Source organism: Ascaphus truei, chromosome 2 (genome assembly GCF_040206685.1).
Source record: "Ascaphus truei isolate aAscTru1 chromosome 2, aAscTru1.hap1, whole genome shotgun sequence".
In the NCBI taxonomy this organism is placed as follows: domain Eukaryota; kingdom Metazoa; phylum Chordata; class Amphibia; order Anura; family Ascaphidae; genus Ascaphus; species Ascaphus truei.
Window position 1 is genome coordinate 231,136,428 of NC_134484.1, and position 18,414 is coordinate 231,154,841.

Here is an 18,414-nt window from a genome sequence, read left to right on the forward strand (position 1 = left end):
CAGGCAGAGGTAGGGGACAGATGGTCCGTACAGAGAGGCAAGTAGCCTCTGCACTAGGCCAGCAACCCCCCCCCCCCCCCTTAGGCCCAAGATAGGCCCTAAGTCAGTGTGTAGTTTGTGGCTGCTATAGGGACAGGCCTTAGTTTAGGAAACGGATCCCATTAGTACTTTAATTCAGTTAGGGACACAGCGGGTGCTGAAACCCCTGAGGAGAGGTCTGGGACCAGGCCTCACCAAAGAGAACTAGAGAGCCATTACCCGGGTGGGACCACCCCTGACGACGTCGTGGAGGAGAGTGGATCGGCAAATCCTTTGAGAAGTTTCAACGGACCGGGTGCTGGCGCGCCCGGCAGGTATAGTCAACAAGTGCACCAACAAACCGGTACAAACACAGGCGCTGATCACGCCTATAAGGGTGGGTTCTTTGGGGACACTGTGGGTTTAGTGACCAAGGTACTACGCATTATTGTGGACACGGTGTGGGACACAGTGTTGGGAATCACTTCTGGGGAGAAAGGCCCTGCGAGGCGTGGGGCAGTTGTGCACATATTACTCCAGATAAAGGGAGAGTTATTCTATTCTAATCGTATCGTATCTAATCGTATCGTAATCATACATACTGTTATAGTAAAGGTTGCATTATTTTTATACTGTGTGCATGTTTATTATTATGTCCTGTGAGAGGCTGCTTCCGCTCTGCTGGGATCCCTCACAGGTGGAGGCGCTGCACCAGAGTAAATACACACCCCAGGCTCTCCATGGCAGAGGCTTAGGCTCCTGGAGCCAACAGGTACAATAGCAGCACTGGTAGCTTCCTGTGGTCTGGGGGAAACAGGGCTACACAAGGTTACAAATACAATCAACAAAATAGATATCCTTGGAGGTATGCTGTTAGTAGACAGTGTACACTGCACCCATCAGGTGGTTTGGCTCACACTTATAGAGCTGTTGTTCTGAATAACAGAGATTGTGTGGGTTCACCTTCAAAGTGTTATTTGGTTGACAAGTGCAATCACTTCCTGCCATTTGTAGAGTTTTATTTATTGTAAAATAAATTATTTCAATTCAGTTTGTGTCTAGCACTCTGGCAGATGGCACAGTGAATATTTTTGCCCTGTTCTGTAATACTGTAGCCATTGCTGTGCATATCCTTCATGTAGCACCAACATGAGTGCATATACCTGTAGTAGCTCCCTCTCCCTTGCAGACCACTTCCACTTCTTGGTTGACAGTTTAATGTTCTTGTGGAGCACACCTAAGATACCTGTGAGATATGCTAACACGTTCTTCAGGATATATTCTGTATACAACTGAACACACTATTAAATAATTTCTGCCTGTGCTCCCTGTGATTATCTCTCTCTGCTAATCAATTTCCCCCCTCACTCTCTGTGTTGATCTCTCTGCCAGTGCCCCAATCTCCCTCTCTCAGTGTTCACCCCCCGCCCCCTCTCTATCACTGTCCCTCCCCTCTCCATCGTCTCTCTAACGTATTCCCATCTCTCACTCAGTAGTGTTAGCTCATGTAATTCCGGTAACAGGTGCAGCAAGTCTGCTCGATCTGTATTTACTAATTTAACTGATTTAAACAACTTAGAGCATGATTGAAATAAAGGGAAGGAACCTTCACTACCGTTTTATTGGTCGCTTCATATTTTAGCATGTATTTAATATCTATGCAAATTTAATCTTAAAAAGAATAAAAAGAATAACTGTGCAAAGAATAACAGTGCATATTTAACAGATATTCTCAGCCAAAGCTAAGGGCATAAACCTATTTCAGGAAATAATTCTGAACCAATGCTGATTCTGCATAAACCATACGCTCAGTTACAATGCACTTTCCAGTAAATTGCCTTGGGTTGCCATTATGATAATTACTCACAAAAATGTATCTCCAAATTAAAAGAATACAGTATGTGATGATTTCATGCTAGGTGGGATTGCACATTTAACATAATTACAAATGAGTGGGAAACAGAATACAAATCTTTGGCAATAGGATACTTATTGTCTAATCATGTCAGCGCATGTTTGGAGAGTTAGAGGGTGATGTTGGAAGGATTATTTGGAGAACAATTGGCTCAAATTGTATCACTTTTATTTTATAACTTTGCGTGTCAGTGTATCATGGTCTTTGCTTCAATTATTGAAGCATGTTCATCAGATTGCTCTTTAGGGAATATTAATAGGAGTTATGAAGATACATGATGCACAGATTCTAATGAGTTACATACAATTATGTCTATGTGTGTCACTTCTTTATACTACATTTACATTTTTAAAAATCCACCAAATCTGAAGAGGAGTAAACATTGCATCAATTGTGTTAAACTCTCTTGTATTTATTGGAAACTCAAGCAGAAAATGGAGCAATGTGAAGATTTCACCTGCATTCGCGAAGCATGCAAAACTGGCATGAGCTAGAGCTCAGTCACAGCACATTCAAAATACGCCAACAATTTCAATGCTAACTCCTATCCAGAGCCTGAAATATGGGTTTTGCTATAGAGGAGAAAATGTGAATCACTTGTGAATTGTAACCGAGCTGTGACTTATTGGTGAAACACCAAATTGAAAGTGGAAAGTTTAAAAGGTCTACAAACTGGTTTGGCTAGAATACATTTGTCAAAAATTTTAGAAAAAGCCTACAAATGCATTTTTGCAAATTTCTACTTGTGGCTATTGTAATCCATCTTTTTTTCAAGATTTAAAAAAATATATGTATACAGATGTAACCTCATGGCTGGTAGCGCAGCCCTCCGCCAATGGTACGTTTCTAATCCTGTGTGTTCGCGGGGTCCCAGTAAGGAGACTAATGGCCGATCATGATTAACACAGCGGGCGTCCCTGCTTCGGAATGGGACTGCCGCTGTGTGAATCCTAACGGGCTGCATCAGTCTGAAAGAGACGTGCAGTGAGAGTAGACAGAATCAGTCGCTCTCCCACGTACCTCTAAGGCTGAGTCCATAGAATGTGGAGCAGCGCTTGACGCGCGGACGCTGATGCTCACCTGATCAAGCATGAGCGATTTCATGCCCATGCAGGTGAGCCAGTGTCCGCGATCGGGAGGCAGGGGTAGGCGGGGCAGTGACGTCACTGGGCAATCGCACGCAAAGCACTGACGTCAACGTCACGGCGCCGATGTTACGGCGCCGTGACGTTGATGCTGCTTCGCACTGATTGGATGTTTTCAGCTGACAGCGCACTGAAAAACAGCTTTGGCTGTCGGCTGAAAAATCCAACTCCTGAGCACGCCTGCGGACGCTCGCGTGAGCCCCCTCTAAAGACATCCTCATTGAGGATGCCGGGGCTCAGCGCTGCTTGTCCTTCTATGGACGCAGCCTAATAGGTACTAATGCAGCCCGGTAGGATTCACACAGCAGGAGTCCCATTCAGAAGCAGGGTCCCCCACTGTGTTAATCCTGATCAGTCATTCCCCCCTGTCAAGCACTGTGCCGCGGACAGTCAAATTTTGGCACGCTGTTCACCAGCACGTAATGCGGCAGCCGATAGATACAAGTGGCTGCATGTGTGTGTGTGTGTGTGTGTGTGTGTGTGTATAATCTCGTTTATTGGAATAATAAGGCCTGCTACATCTATGAAGGACAATACATCTCTATTGGTATTTTTATCCTTAAAGAACTATTTTATTATTAGATCAGTTTGTATTTTATACAGTTCAATGTGAGTCTCATATCGAATTGGTTTATCACTTGGTGTAAAAAACAATCAAAAACAATTCTTGTTCAAGAAGATTACTTTCAGACTGTCTTAGAACATGTGCAGAGAAGATAAAAAAATGTATGTCTGTGACATATTGTAAGTTGGTCTTAAAATGTACCAAACTAAAGAGGAAGTGCTTCCATTAAATAAACATTGCCATCTTGACTTAATTGGGCCTTGAAACCTAAATTGGCCAGACAATTGTATCATATATTTAGGAGTTATAATCTGCAGTGGTCTCTCGATAATGTATGATTAATTCCAGCAACATATTAATGATATAAAATAAAACTGGAGTATTGACACCTATTACATGTATCATTAGAAGGTGAAATAACCATCTGTACCACTCTCACTGTCGACATCAGGGTTAAATAAAACAGATAACATTATATAATTTTTTTATACAAAAAGAGGGTATAGATGGCACACCACTGTTTGAAAAGTTTAACTCAGTATTTTCATTTGGTGCTCACCTTCCGTTGATCCCGGCATCCCAAAACCTCCTGTTTGGTCTGAGGAAGGGACTTTTGTCCAGAAACGTTACCTTGTTACGCTCTGATGAATTAACACACTTGGACACTACCAAATCTCTTGTGTACTCCTTCTATTCCTTTGCTTTGCTATAATTTTTTTATAGCAAGGAGAAAAATCTACAGTGAGCTTCAGTAAGCTCAGAGCTCATTGGGAGGGAAAAGCTTGTCATGGATTTTGGGGGATGTATGGGCATTCGGGACAAAACAAACATTACAATGCATACATTAAAGGAAAAAATGATGATTATTAGAAAAGGAGTTTGCTAGTTCTTCATCAAACATTTCAAAGACATACTTGTTTTATCTACTCTGGGTACAAAACCCTTTAAAATATATATATATATATATATATATATATATATATATCTCAAAGCTGTGACCATGCAGCAAGCTTAAGCCGATAGGGAACCATGTTAAAAATGGTTTTTGAAGCAAAAAGTGGCACTGTGTGCTCATTTGCATGTCATTTCCCAGAATCCCTTGCTGCAGTGGAAGTGCTGTGTGCTGGGTGATAATGGGGAAAGGCGGGGTTGCAGACCTGCCTAAGACATGCAGTTGAGCATACAGTTGTATTTACATTTATATATTTATATATATATATATACTGTATATATAGATTTAAGTAAACTCCTACAGTCAGATGACTATTGGTGGCTTGTTTATGGAAACAAATTACAGTAATTCATTTATTATTAATATTTTTCACATAACAATACTTTTTTCAAATGTAATAGTTCTACTTTGTATCATATCTCTTATACGCCAATTACCCATCTTATAAACTAGGATGATTTTAATTGTATGCATGCAAGTTAAGACTTCTCTTGTATAAATGGAAATCTAAAGACAGTCTCACCTTGTATGAAGTTATCACATAACGTGCTGTATCTAATTGTGACCAGATTTGTTATATGGTTTATAATGTCAGAACCTATGTTTGCATTATTTCAAACCTTAAATCTTAAATAAATAATATGAATATGCATGTTCCCTGAAAATAATGTGTATATATATTTGTATTACTGTATTTATATACATTTTATATTTATATTTTATTGATAGTTTCTCAGTATAATCATAAAAGCATAGATGGGGTACAGAATAAAGAGGGGCGGGTTAGCTTACAGACAGTACATTTCACATGTGAGAAGCATTTGACAAAACATTGTATTAACTGCAATAGATGTGATGTATGAAGGTATTCATCTTTAATCCTATCAATAAGACTGTACTTTAGTTGGAAAGATGGGGATTAATAGGGATAGACGGGGGAAATGTTGAGGGAGAGAATGGGTTCAGTTTTAATTTAATACTATAATACCACAATCTTATTATATCAATGTTATTGGGGCAAGATCAACTGAGTTTCTATCATATACTGTATATACCAGGGAGACCAAGTCTTTTGGAATCCACAGACGGGGTTGTTTACAAATGCTGTCAGTTTTTCCATCATTATTATTTCCCACATTTTGCTTTTAACATGAGACAAAGTAGGGGGTGTGGGGTTTTTCCAGTTTCTCTTGATTGAATAGCGCACTGGTAATAGGATCTGGTAGGCCATTTTTCACAATTGTGGAGTTCCGGTATAGGTTGGCCTAGTAGCGCCATCCACAGGTCTATAGAGAAATCCGCCTCTAATATTTGGGATAGTAATCGAAAAATATCTCCCCATAAACATGATTATTTGGGACATGACCGCCGTGTGTGGAATATTATCCCCCTTTGCCCACATTGTCTCCAACATAGTGGGGAATATTTTCCCTAGTATTAATGATGTTTGTTTTAAGTACACAATTTTAACTTGTTTTTTCAAAATTAATCAAATGTAAAAATGTAAAGCCCACCTAGCTACACTTCTTTAGGATTGATACAGCTGATGCAATTCTACACTAAACCTTTCATGGGGTATTGGAAATAGAAGAATACATTTTGATATGTATGTGGGTTTTGGTGACAACAGTAACGGTGCAGAGTAACCAACTCTTGGTTGGTTACTGTAGGTTTTTTTTTTATGTCACTTGTTTTGTGAGCGTAAGAGTACTATATATGAGCTTGCCGGTTAGATTCAGACCTTGCATTTTTGTTGGATAAGCAAACACAGTAAAATGAACATGGCATGATGGAGATGCAACAATTGCAACATAGAGGCACTTTATACTGATGAGAGGATAATATCTGAGACACAAAGGAAATTAACTTTTTATGTCCACGTTTACTTTTTTGAGAGAGATCTAAATAGACGAATCAAAAAGATATAAGGGAAATTCACTCTTAACTAAAGGTGGATTTCAAGCTATATTTAGAAAATATTTTAATAGAATGTGACTATATCATAATCCTTATTGTGCTCAGATAAATCATAACTCAGCAGACAACAGACTGTAATGAACTTGTTTCTCAGCATATTATGATAATTTGCGTGTCAAGTGAGCAAGAGCTATAATATCTACTTACAGGAAACTGTGACACTGTTGTGAAGGGATCGAAAAATGAATTACATGGATCAGCAGGGTATGTCTTTATCTTCAAAAAAGAAAGATAAAGGGAAAATATGTTACCTTCAGAACATAATTAGGGAACAAAAACAGTAGAAAGCATTTCAAACGATATTCAATATTAGTGTTGAAACAGCAATCAGTAATCTGGAAAAGAACAATTTTACCGTTCAAAGTGTTTGTGACAAATACAGTCAGTAACTGTGCCATATGTATCAAAGATAAAAGTCCGATTGAAAAATATAGTTTTTTTTTTTGTTTTGTTTTTTTTACAACTTCTGCAGATTTTTTTTGCCCCAGAATTGCTCCACTTTTGCTTTGATACATAGACTCAAGGGTGTCCAGATCTGGGGGTCCCAGACTGGTATGTATGGAATTTATAACTGTGACTGCACTAATATACACTATTCTTTTGGAGCTTCTTTGCTGTGGAGGCAGATTCAGACAACATTTTATCTGACTTTGAGGAATGAGCACCTTGTTCATCCTGTATCAAGTGACAGAAATGCAAAAAGGCTGCTATGATAGTTGGACAGTTAATTAAAGAGATTACAAGCGATAACTTGCTGGTTCGATGAAGATTGGAAGATACAGAAGACACAGATACACCAAAACAATATTTTTAATACTCTAGAGCATGTTTGATACTAGAAGCCCTCAGAAATCAATTACATGTATTACAACTGATTGCACATATCTAACAGTTTTTATAGGACTATAACTTCAAAAATATAGACTGTCGGCTTAAGGACAATGATTATGGAGCTTTGTCAGATGCTGGACACATATTTTGCCCCCAAAACTTTGCTTTCCAGTCCCAGTACCACTCCAATGGGAAGGAAGCTATCTGATCACATGTTGTCATTGAGCAGAGACAGACTCATGGTCTGGAGGCTGTTTGTTGAGTAGAGGAGACTCTGTCTATTGCCGTGAGCAAAGATCAGTCATGTTGGGTCAGGCCTCCTCTACCTTTATATTAAAAATACCCTACATACAGTACTTCTCCCTTTCAATCTGGTTCACTGGCAGGGTTGTGCTGTGCATAGCTTTTAACATTTTCTCATTGATGTAGAAGAGGAAGATAGTCAATAACCCCTTTTTCTTTTTATCACTGCTGTAAATGAAACATTTAAGCTTTGTAGTAATGATTTAGCATAATTATAAATGTCTGGAGCAGTAATCTTTGCTAGTTTTTAATATATTCCCCGTTCACCAAAAATATTATTTAAAGAAAGAAAAACAAAAACAATTTTTACAAGATTAGACGTTTTTTCTTTTGGATACTGGTGCAGACCCTGGCAGTTATAGTTATCTTGGACAATTTTCACCCAGGAGACTTCATCTTAAATACAGTATGTCAGGAAGGTCGAGTAGTCTGGTTCAGCGCTGGTTCAGGTGACAGAAACAGAACAAAATATATCTAATCAAGGAAATATGCCATTTTAAACGAACACCCTCTTTCACCATCTCAATTTCGTTGTTTTGTTTTTCAGTTTACTCGAAGCCCTGGAAGAGAACAACCCAACTCTTGTAAACAGGAGTCCCTATGTTCAAGAAATATACACTGGCTCTCTCATGGTGCAATAGAAAAAAATGGGAGCCAATTTAAGTTGCACATTATGGTTACATCCCTCTTATTTATTGGTATATCAGAATTTATTGGTGACCATTTTTATTTACTGGGTATTTGAGGAAATCATAGCTCAAGGCACGTGCTTGCCTGGGGCGTGGCCACGATTTCACGGGGCTGGTTCACCCTCATTGGGCGAACTGCTCACGTGACGTGCTTGCAAGCAGCAAAATCACATTTGCTTGCTCTAACGTCGAGCGGGCGCAGGCGCTTGCTCACGCTGGTCATACACATTGCCGCAATGTGTTTCATCGCGGCCAGCATGAGCGCGCCCGCCCGCTCAGCGCCACCCTGGCCGAGGCCTAAGCCTCCACCGCTGGCAGCCTGGGGTGAGCTCTCTCTCACTTTGCAGTGCAGCGCCTCTACCTATGAAGGATCCCAGGTTAGGTGGGATAACCCCCCACAGGAACCGATACACAGTGATGAATAATACACACACAATGTATATAACTAGTATTTACTGTACACACACTAACATATAACAACTACATAGAATAACAGTACTCCTGTACTCACAGTGTACACCCAATGACCCAGCCAAAGTGGTTCCCACAAAGTACTGAGGTGCAGTGGCACCAATATCCCTAGTGTCCTTCCCCACAAGTCCCACCCAAATGTTAGGTAGCACTACCCCTGTGAACTGTTGGTGTGTGTGTATACCTTCCTGGGCACTCCTATACCCAGGTGCAGCTGTCGGATAAGGAACAGTCAGGACCCACGCAGCGGGGCCTCCGACACCAATCACCTCACTCCTTATTTTCTTTAATCAGTTTTTGCCGGATTCCAAATGAGCTTTATCCCAAAAGGGGTCGTTTGGATGTAACCCTTTGGGTACACATGATGTGGCTACCACTTAATGCAGGCTGGCACGTCACATGGTTTTTGCACGTTTGCTAAGGGAGAGCTTTGTTTAGTGGAATTGGAGACTTCCATTTGCATCATAAGTAACTTAACGATCATGAGCAATTACACGATCGCAATGTGTCGGAGGAGCTGTAGCCCTCTGGTGCCACAGCCCTGCCTGCATTTAAGGGGTTAAGAAATGAGATCATGCTGGGAAACATGTAAAACAGAACAGACTGGTATTCATTTTCATGCACTTTAATATGTTTAGTTATATTTCATATTTTTAAAAATCCCTTTATTGGAATTTGTGATCAGTGAAGTGGCATATACATGATTAGCATTTTATAAATAAAATATACGTGCATAAATAAAACATGAGTTAAAGGAATTGATCTTCTAAATGGAAACCATGGCCCCTACTCGGTAGTCTGTGAAGCCACCTCTCAAATTAATAGAGGTCAAGCGCTTTCCTGACATGGAGAAGCAACTTCACAGCATATTAAATAGAGACGTGAGAAACGTTTGAAGGAGTGGAGATCCCAAAAGGAACTTTTCTCACAGTAATATGGACTAAAACACCCCATAGGTAATTTGCCTCCCTTGGTTTAAACTAAAGATGGACCAGGATCCACCAGAAATTTCTTGTTTACTGTGAAAGGACCCTGTGGGTCTGTTCATTCATACACACCATGGGGATATACACCAGGAATCTAGCATTGGTCATTCCAGTACTTCAAATAACATGTATGTATTATCCCCCACGGAAGGACTGGCTGTATTTCAGATAATGATATTCTATCTTGAATATTTGTTCTCCACGTTTCCTTACACTTTATAATATATTTGGGCTTATGAATGGTGATTTGTACTGCCCCAGAGCAATATTCTGTAGTCTGACTTTCACACTGCCTTACTACTGTATTTCACTCTGTCGCTAGTAGGTTTATGCCTCTAGTGTTGCTAATATTTAACTAATTAAGAGTGTGGACAGATTATTCCTTATTATACTATACTTGCTACGCATGTGTACCCGGGTACTATACCGACTGTAGTGATTCTCACTAGAATTCACTACTACGTTTATGCTGCTACATTAATTATTGAGATACACTATTGGTGTATTATGGTTTCCTACTGTATAAGAGGTGTAGGAATAACCTAACTAACTGCTGCTGCTTTTTGTTGACTTGAGTTTTAAGTATTTTAATGTGATAACGTAGGCTATGAATTGTTTCACTTATTTGTATTGTGCTATGTAATACAGTAAATGATTGATTAATATTTTGAGCTACTCCCTGGGTGCCTTAGCTTATTAAGGTCTCTGGTTACATCACTTGTGTGTGACCTTCTCTGGTTTATTCTATCTTAGTGACATTGGGTGGGGGAGTGGGGAATGTGGATGGACTGGGCGCTTCCCAATTAATATTAGATTGGTGTAATTAGTGACACACCTTAGATACACACAATAAACCTTACACCACAAAGTGATAATAGAAATAAAAGTGTACAAGTGCAGCTCAACTTCCTCTGGTGGGACAGTTCCAAGTCCCAGGATGTAGAATTTTCTTTTCTTGGGGTTGAGGAGGAGCGCAGGATAAGTTCGTGATATGTGAAAAAATAAAAATATATATAGTGCAGATGGTAGATCACTGCTAAAAAGATAATCAATAAATGAAATGAACTCACAAAAATCGTATTGTATTACTGCATGTCAGAGATCCATCTCTCTCTGACTGGAGCCCTTTGTGTAGCTGGGGTCAGGATGCCTCTCAGTGGAGTGGATGATATGCAAGAGAAAGAAACCACAAATAGTGCATACTGTATAAACTATAAATATGTATTAGTCACAAATGTTAAGGAAACTCACATTTTCCATAAATTCAAGGATTACTGACGAAGCAGTGTGCGAAACGCGTAGAGTTAGAGTTTGGAGAGAATCTGCTCACTGAAGGACTGGCAATCTACTGCTGACACCAGACCCATTTTGGCTTCCTGCCCTCACCTGTGACGCGAAACCGGAAGTGACGCGACCGCAGAGACTGATGCGGAACTACACTGTGAGGTGTAAGTGAAAGGAAGCACCGGGCAGCAGCCTTACACTCCACCACCCTTCTATCGGCGGTTCTCTCCACCACCCATTGAATTTATGGAAAATGTGAGTTTCCTTAACATTTGTGACTAATACATATTTATAGTTTATACAGTATGCACTATTTGTGGTTTCTTTCACTTGCATATCATCCACTCCACTGAGAGGCATCCTGACCCCAGCTACACAAAGGGCTCCAGTCAGAGAGAGATGGATCTCTGACATGCAGTAATACAATACGATTTTTGTGAGTTCATTTCATTTATTGATTATCTTTTTAGCAGTGATCTACCATCTGCACTATATATATTTTTATTCTATCTTAGGCCTGGGACATAGTGCCTTTAAAACGTGCTGAGGCACGCTGAGGATCAGGGAAAGTGGTGCTTTCCCTGGCCTTACACAGCGCACCATCAGGGGGCGGGCCGGGGTGGGGACGGGCCAGTGACGTCACGGAGCTGGTTCACCCTCATTGGGGGAACCGCTCACGTGACCGGCCCTGCGCTCCAGCAAGCGGGGAAATTTCGAAACGCCATCAGACACACGCTTCCCCAAGCGTGCTGACGCGTGTGTGAGCCCCTGCTAAAGCCGCTCTCATTGCGGCTGCAGGGGCTCAGTGCCAAGCAGCAGCATGGCTCAGCACGGGTCAGTGCATAAGCGCTGACCATGTCCCAGGCCTAAGGGTCTCCCATCAACGTGAGATTTACCTTTTTGCTAAATGAGACCATTAGACAGAGCTCTAATGGTTGAGACAAATTCATATTGACTGAGTATTGACAGGGCTACTAGTTGCTTAAGCATTTATATTATACAGTTGGTTCCTCCTGATGTTAAACTGTGTTTGAAATCTACCAAGAATGCTTACTGTAGAGATGTTGAGAGTCAATGATCCTAGCCTTGCAGCCTTTGAGCAATCCATTATCTACGGTTACCTCCCCAGATGTTACCACTAAAGAACCCCTTGTAGCTAAGATTGGATGCAAAATTGGGCAGCAGCCTGGTTGATAAACAATTTGTTTAAACCAAATGGAGACAGAAAAGGCCCCCCACCTTGCCAGCATGTCCTTAAGCAGATAACTAGCCCCATTCTACCCGCTATCCCCCCGGCCAGCCTCCTCCGCCAGATCTGGAGACCACAAACCCGCGGTCATGGTGCCCATTTTCCTTTTGGGTCAAGGCTCTTATTTATATATTCAAAACTTGTATCAAATGTGAAGGGCAGAAACATTTGATTAACATGCACCCATTTTACCCACCATTCAGAGTTACTGCTGAAAAAACAATACTTGTTTAATGTCTGAAGAATCCAAAGAGGCTAATGTTTGCCTTAAAGTAGCAAAACATCGATCAAACAGCAAATTAAAATATTCCAGGGGGGGATTCATAATGAAATAAGTATATCTAATGGAACTAGACAGGGCTGCACCCTCTCTCCACTTCTGTTAGCCCTCACCATTAAACCATTGGCATGTATGATAAGGATAAACTCAAACATACAGGGGATTGAGATTGCCAGGAAGATGTATAAATTGTCTCTCTTTGCAGATGACATTATTTTATCTATTGCACACCCATTAATCTCCCTTGCAAATTTGCAGGCCGCTTTGATAGATTTTGGCTACCTCTCGAGATATAAAATAAACGTAGATAAATCAGGTGCCAACCTTAAACTCCCACCTCATGAATTGAAACTATTACAACAACATTTTAGTCACAAATGGAAAGAATCCCACCTAAAATATCTGGGTATCTTTTCGACAAAGAGCTACCAAATCTTATTTAAACACAATTAAGTAGCTCTTTTTCCCCAAATTATAAAGAACTGATGAGTTGGACTAATTTCAAGATTTCTTGGTTGGGATGAATTAACTTCATAAACATGAATATTCTGTCACACCTATTATATCATTTCCAGAGTCTCCCTATACCAGTCCCGATCAGATATCTTAAAGACCTACAATCCAGAATATACAAGTCATGCATGCCTCCTGTAAGGAATCCGGTCCTGGTTTTAGTTGGAGCTCACTCTTGCAGAGTTGGTGAGCTCTCAGAACAGACCTTCCCTTGGATTTTGCAAGCACTCACCTGTGTTTGCAATCACTGCAGCTCTGCCCCTAATCGCTGGCTATACTATATAGAGCCAGTCTCTCCCTCCAGGAAGTGCTAAGCATAACCCTAGATTCACTAGGATGTAACTGTGTTTGCCACAAGCTACTTTGTCTTAGCCTCTTAGTTCCTAGGGCCTACTGCATTTCTCCATTGCAGAGGCCATGTCCTGGTTCCTGTGCTGAAGCGCTGGATCCCCAGCGCAATCCTTCAGCTTCCTGTTCCCTGAAGCCTGCTGCCTTCTCTCCCTGCAGAGATCTGGTTCCTGGGGCCTGCTGCATTTCTCCATTGCAGGGGCTGTGTCCTGGTTCCTCTGCTGAAGCGCTGGATCCCCAGCGCAAACCTTCCGCTTCCTGATTCCTGAGGCCCCTGCATTCCTGCCTTGCAGAGGACTTCGTTATGGGCTGCTTCCGCTTCTCGCACAGAGGGTTTTCCCGCAGTGCTGCTGCTACGCTGAAGCACTGTGTACCTGATTCCTTGTGGCCGAACTCCAGCCTGGATATCGACTACTCTACAGTCTCCAACCCTGACCCTGCTACGATTGACTACGGACTGCGCAATCCTGAACCGGCTTTGTGGTCTAAGGTCAGTGTATTCACATCCTCACCTCAGCCCCGCGGTCCGGTCCTTGTTTGTGGAGAGCACGTTCGTTACACCAGCAAAGATTGAAGCTGGTTTAGCAGTCCGTGATGTTAAGAGATACTATTTGGCTTGTCACCTAAAACAAACACACAAATAATTTATTGGCACTCCAACCCTAACACCTACCGATAGGTGGATATAGAGTCATCCATGTCAAGACCTGTGAGCTGCGGCACAATCCTCATCCATTCACTTTGAGTGATAAATGTTGTTTTTATACCTGTCTATTGTAAGTGCGCATTTTTAAGCATTACTATATAAATATCCTTTTTATACCATTGATCTGCACCATGGAGGTTTTTCTTTACTTTTCCATGCCCTTATCTACCTGACTGCTGAGTGAGAGCATTACCCTGCCTGCGTCTAGAAGACTTCATAGATTGCACGTTACCTGTTATTGCCTTTAAACTACTACTATCTTGTGAGTAGGCTGCACAGAAGAGCCAAGATTACCATCATAATTTTTCACACTAAACTTTACTGTCTGTACTTATTTATTTATTTTTTTTCTGTTGTTTTTCTCCCTCATGCTCCCCCTGGGCTGTGAGAATATAAGACCTGTATCCATGCCATCACTCCTTTCGTTGGAGGGTAACAGACAAGAAGTCCAACGAATATCCTCAAACATAATAAATTTCACTTCGAGTTTTTGGTGCCTGGCCAAACTAAAATTTTAACTAATCTCAGCTCCATCTAAGTTAATACCTATATTTAGAAACCCAAACTTCCTTCCAGGTTCCAATGCTGTCCAGTATGATTCAGTGGCAGCCGACCTGAGTCTAAGTCGGCTAGATCCGCGGCTCTCAGATTATCCCGGTTAGGTGCGGTTCTCTGTTTGTTTCGCCCGGAGTGAACTGCGTTATTTTAGCGCTCGTGATTTTAGCATTTTATTCTCGCCGTCTGCAATACTGCAATGCCGTGTTAAAACTCAGGGGGGCGTTTGCGAGCTGTTGTCTTGGAATTCTAATACCTTCGTGGTTCAACCTATGTCTGTGTGTGCGCGCGCAGTAATTGTAAATTTGCATATTTAAGTATACATGCATTTGCAGTGCTGTGCTGCTGTACAGTACAGTATGTCTCATTTGCAAATTGTTGAAACACATAGGCGTGTACAGTACTGTAACAGTGTCACATTTCGGCATATACAGCGCTCTCCCCTCGCTCAGGATAATTACTGCACCGACACACTTTATTCGAGCAAATACCCAGTATGTACCTGGCAGATACCTGGAATGCGTCGCTCCTCACCTCTGACAAGCCCCGTTGCGTTTGCCTTCCCAGCCTGGGTTCATGCCTGGCTGACGGGCGGCTGATCTGTTAAATGATAATGATTAGGATTTAATAGGCTGCAATGCTTCGCGTGTCTACCAGATGGCATAAATTCATGAATTGTAATGCAGTATATATATATATATATATATATATATATATATATATACTGTGCAGTATTGCAGCCAGCGGGAATAAAATGCTTCAATCCCTGCCTGGAAAATAACGCAATGCACTCGGGCAGAAAACAGTCACAAACCTCAATACACCCGGGTATACTCGAATTCGTGGGACTAGCCGAGCTCGAATAAAGTGTGTCGCCAGTGTAACTGCACTGCAGGGTATTTTAACTTCTTATCTTCTCTACAATGCAGTACATCTCTCCCACACCTTTCCTTTGAACGTGTGTCTGGTTTCAATCACATTCCTGCTTGACAGCAGGTGATTACTGCGCATGCGCCTGTTACTTCGCCCACCACTGCTTGCTTGCTTGAGTGAGTGACCAAAAAAAAAATGAAAAAATGTTTTTTATTGTAATTTTTTTATTTTCTCCACAAGCCTGCAAAAACCATCTTACTGTATTATGATATTCAATCTGTGCTGTAGCTTTTGACTGCGACCCTGTGCGTTTGACTGCACATGGTTGATTTGTGTGCTTTTTACGTACTGTATTTGGGGGTGTATTATTATGATGAACTGACTCTTGAAATTAAAGTATGTCTTTATCTTTGAACTTCATGCAGCTGTACCCTGTAGCCCCCTCCCCCACGAATACACACAAGGCTAGCTCAAGGATTTGAAATTCCACGGAGTCGTTAATTTTCTGAATCTTGTCATTGTGTTCTTCATCCATCCATAGCCGAGCTACAAAGCCTCACTGCGCCCGAGTGTAATCCTTTTTGAGATGGGAGCTAGCTGCTTACTGCGCATGACTCACCCAACCCTCCCCCTCTCCACAGAGTCATTCATTTTCTGAGTCTTGACATTGTGTTCTTAATCCGTCCATAGCCAAGCTACAAAGCCTCACTGCGAATGCGTGTAATCCTTTTTGAGATGGGATCTAACTGCTTACTGCACATGACTCACCCAACCCCCCTCCACAGAGTCATTAATTTTCTTAATCTTGACATTGGGTTGTTAATCCGTCCATAGCCGAGCTACAAAGTCTCACTGCGCCTGCATGTAATTCTCTTTGAGATGGGAACTTTGAGGCTTTGTTTATGGCAACGCTTTGGAAAATCCCTTCTCGAATTTGATTTGCACAGAGCATCACCTCTCTATGCACCTGTGTGTAATCCTCTTTCGGATGGGAGGTAGTTGATTCCTGCTCATGCGCCTGTAACTTCACCCACCACTGCTTGCTTGAGTGCCCCCCAAATTTTTTTTTAATTATGATTTTTTAACTGTTATTTTATCCACAAGCCTGCAAAAACAATCTTGATATTACGATATTCAATCTGTGCGTTTGCCTGCACATGGTTGATTTGTGTGCTTTTTATGTACTGTATTTGGGGGTGTAGGGATCAAATTACAGTATTATGATGAACTTCCTTTTGAAATTACTGTACTCTACTCTACAGTATGTAATTTCTTTGAACTGCTGCACAACTAATCCTTCATCCCTCCCCCACGCACACACAAACTCTTATCGACAGACACCTCCACAGAGTCATTAATTTTCTGAAGTTAGTCATTGTGTTTTTAATCCGTCCCTAGCCGAGCGTCAATCACCTCACTGCGCCTGCATGTACTCTAATCCTCTTTGAGATGGGAGCTTGCTGCTTACTGCGCATGAGTCACCCAACCCCCCTCCACAGTCGTTAATGTTCTGAATCTTGACATTGTGTTCTTAATCCGTCCATAGCCGAGCTGCAAAGCCTCACTGCGCCTGCATGTACTCTAATCCTCTTTGAGATGGGAGCTTGCTGCTTACTGCGCATGAGTCACCCAACCCCCCTCCACAGTCGTTAATGTTCTGAATCTTGACATTGTGTTCTTAATCCGTCCATAGCCAAGCTGCAAAGCCTCACTGCGCCTGCGTGTAATCCTTTTTGAGATGGGAGCTAGCTGATTACTGCACATGACTCACCCCACCCCCCAACCCTTTGAGGCTTTGTTTACGGTAACGCTTTGGAAAATCCCTTCTCGAATTTGAAATGTAAATCTGATTTGCACAGCATTGTGAGAATTGAGAGTAAAAAAAAACATTAACTGATTCATGTTGTTTTGTCATTCATTCTTATTCATTGGTGTACTGTGGGTGTGCGGGGGGGTGTTGTCAATGATTATGATTAGCAGGAATGTAAATAAATATTTATTTTATTTTATCAGGAACCAAAAAATATAAATAATACATAATGCAGTCTTTATTAAGTTCTTCTGGCAGATTGAAATAGGATAAAATTTAGAAAACATTTGTAAAACATGGATAAACATGAATAATGCATATTTATAAGAATATTATTTAATAATATATACTGTAATATATATATATATATATATATATATATATATATATATATATATATATATATATAGTAATATTATTTTTTCCGTCTTTATCTTGTTCCTCATTCTGTGTACAGTTCAGTAGTTCATTGAGAGAGGAGAGGTTTTGTGTACATCATTACTGCTGTTTATATGCTGTACTGTACATTTGACTGTACAAACAGATTAGACTGGACACAACACCCCACCTCCCCCCAGGCCACCCTTTTTTCCTGAAACGACAAGAAAACAAAAAAATAGTGCAGTTATGTGCGTACTGTATTATGGCATTGTGTGATGTTTAGTACTACTGTACTGAAGATGGCTGATGCTGCTTTCTCTGGAAAGAAAAAAATTGAGCAGTTAGAAGGCAGTTACTGTACCACTGTCAAACTAGTGTATACTGGAACTACTGTAAACTCTGACTACTGTTAAATACTATGTAACCAGATGGCTGATGCTGCTCTCTCTGATAAGAAACTACTGTATACTCTGACTATTAGGAACAAAAAAATACGTGCCATACTTACCTGTATCATACTGTACTTACAACACTACAGTACAGTACTACTTTCCTGATGCTTG

At 41.1% G+C, this 18,414-nt stretch overlaps 1 protein-coding gene across 2 annotated transcripts in view; it reads right to left on the reverse strand.

The window, feature by feature from the left end:
* EPB41L4B (erythrocyte membrane protein band 4.1 like 4B) overlaps positions 1 to 18,414 on the reverse strand; it is a 472,815-nt gene that overhangs the window by 14,509 nt on the left and 439,892 nt on the right. For both annotated transcript variants that reach the window (XR_012799153.1, XM_075585948.1), the window contains exon 23: positions 6,720 to 6,788. Coding sequence is in view for 1 of the 2 variants with exons in the window: in XM_075585948.1 (XP_075442063.1) it covers positions 6,720 to 6,788 (69 nt within the window). In the remaining variant the exon portion in view is untranslated. The remainder of the gene's footprint in view (positions 1 to 6,719; positions 6,789 to 18,414) is intronic.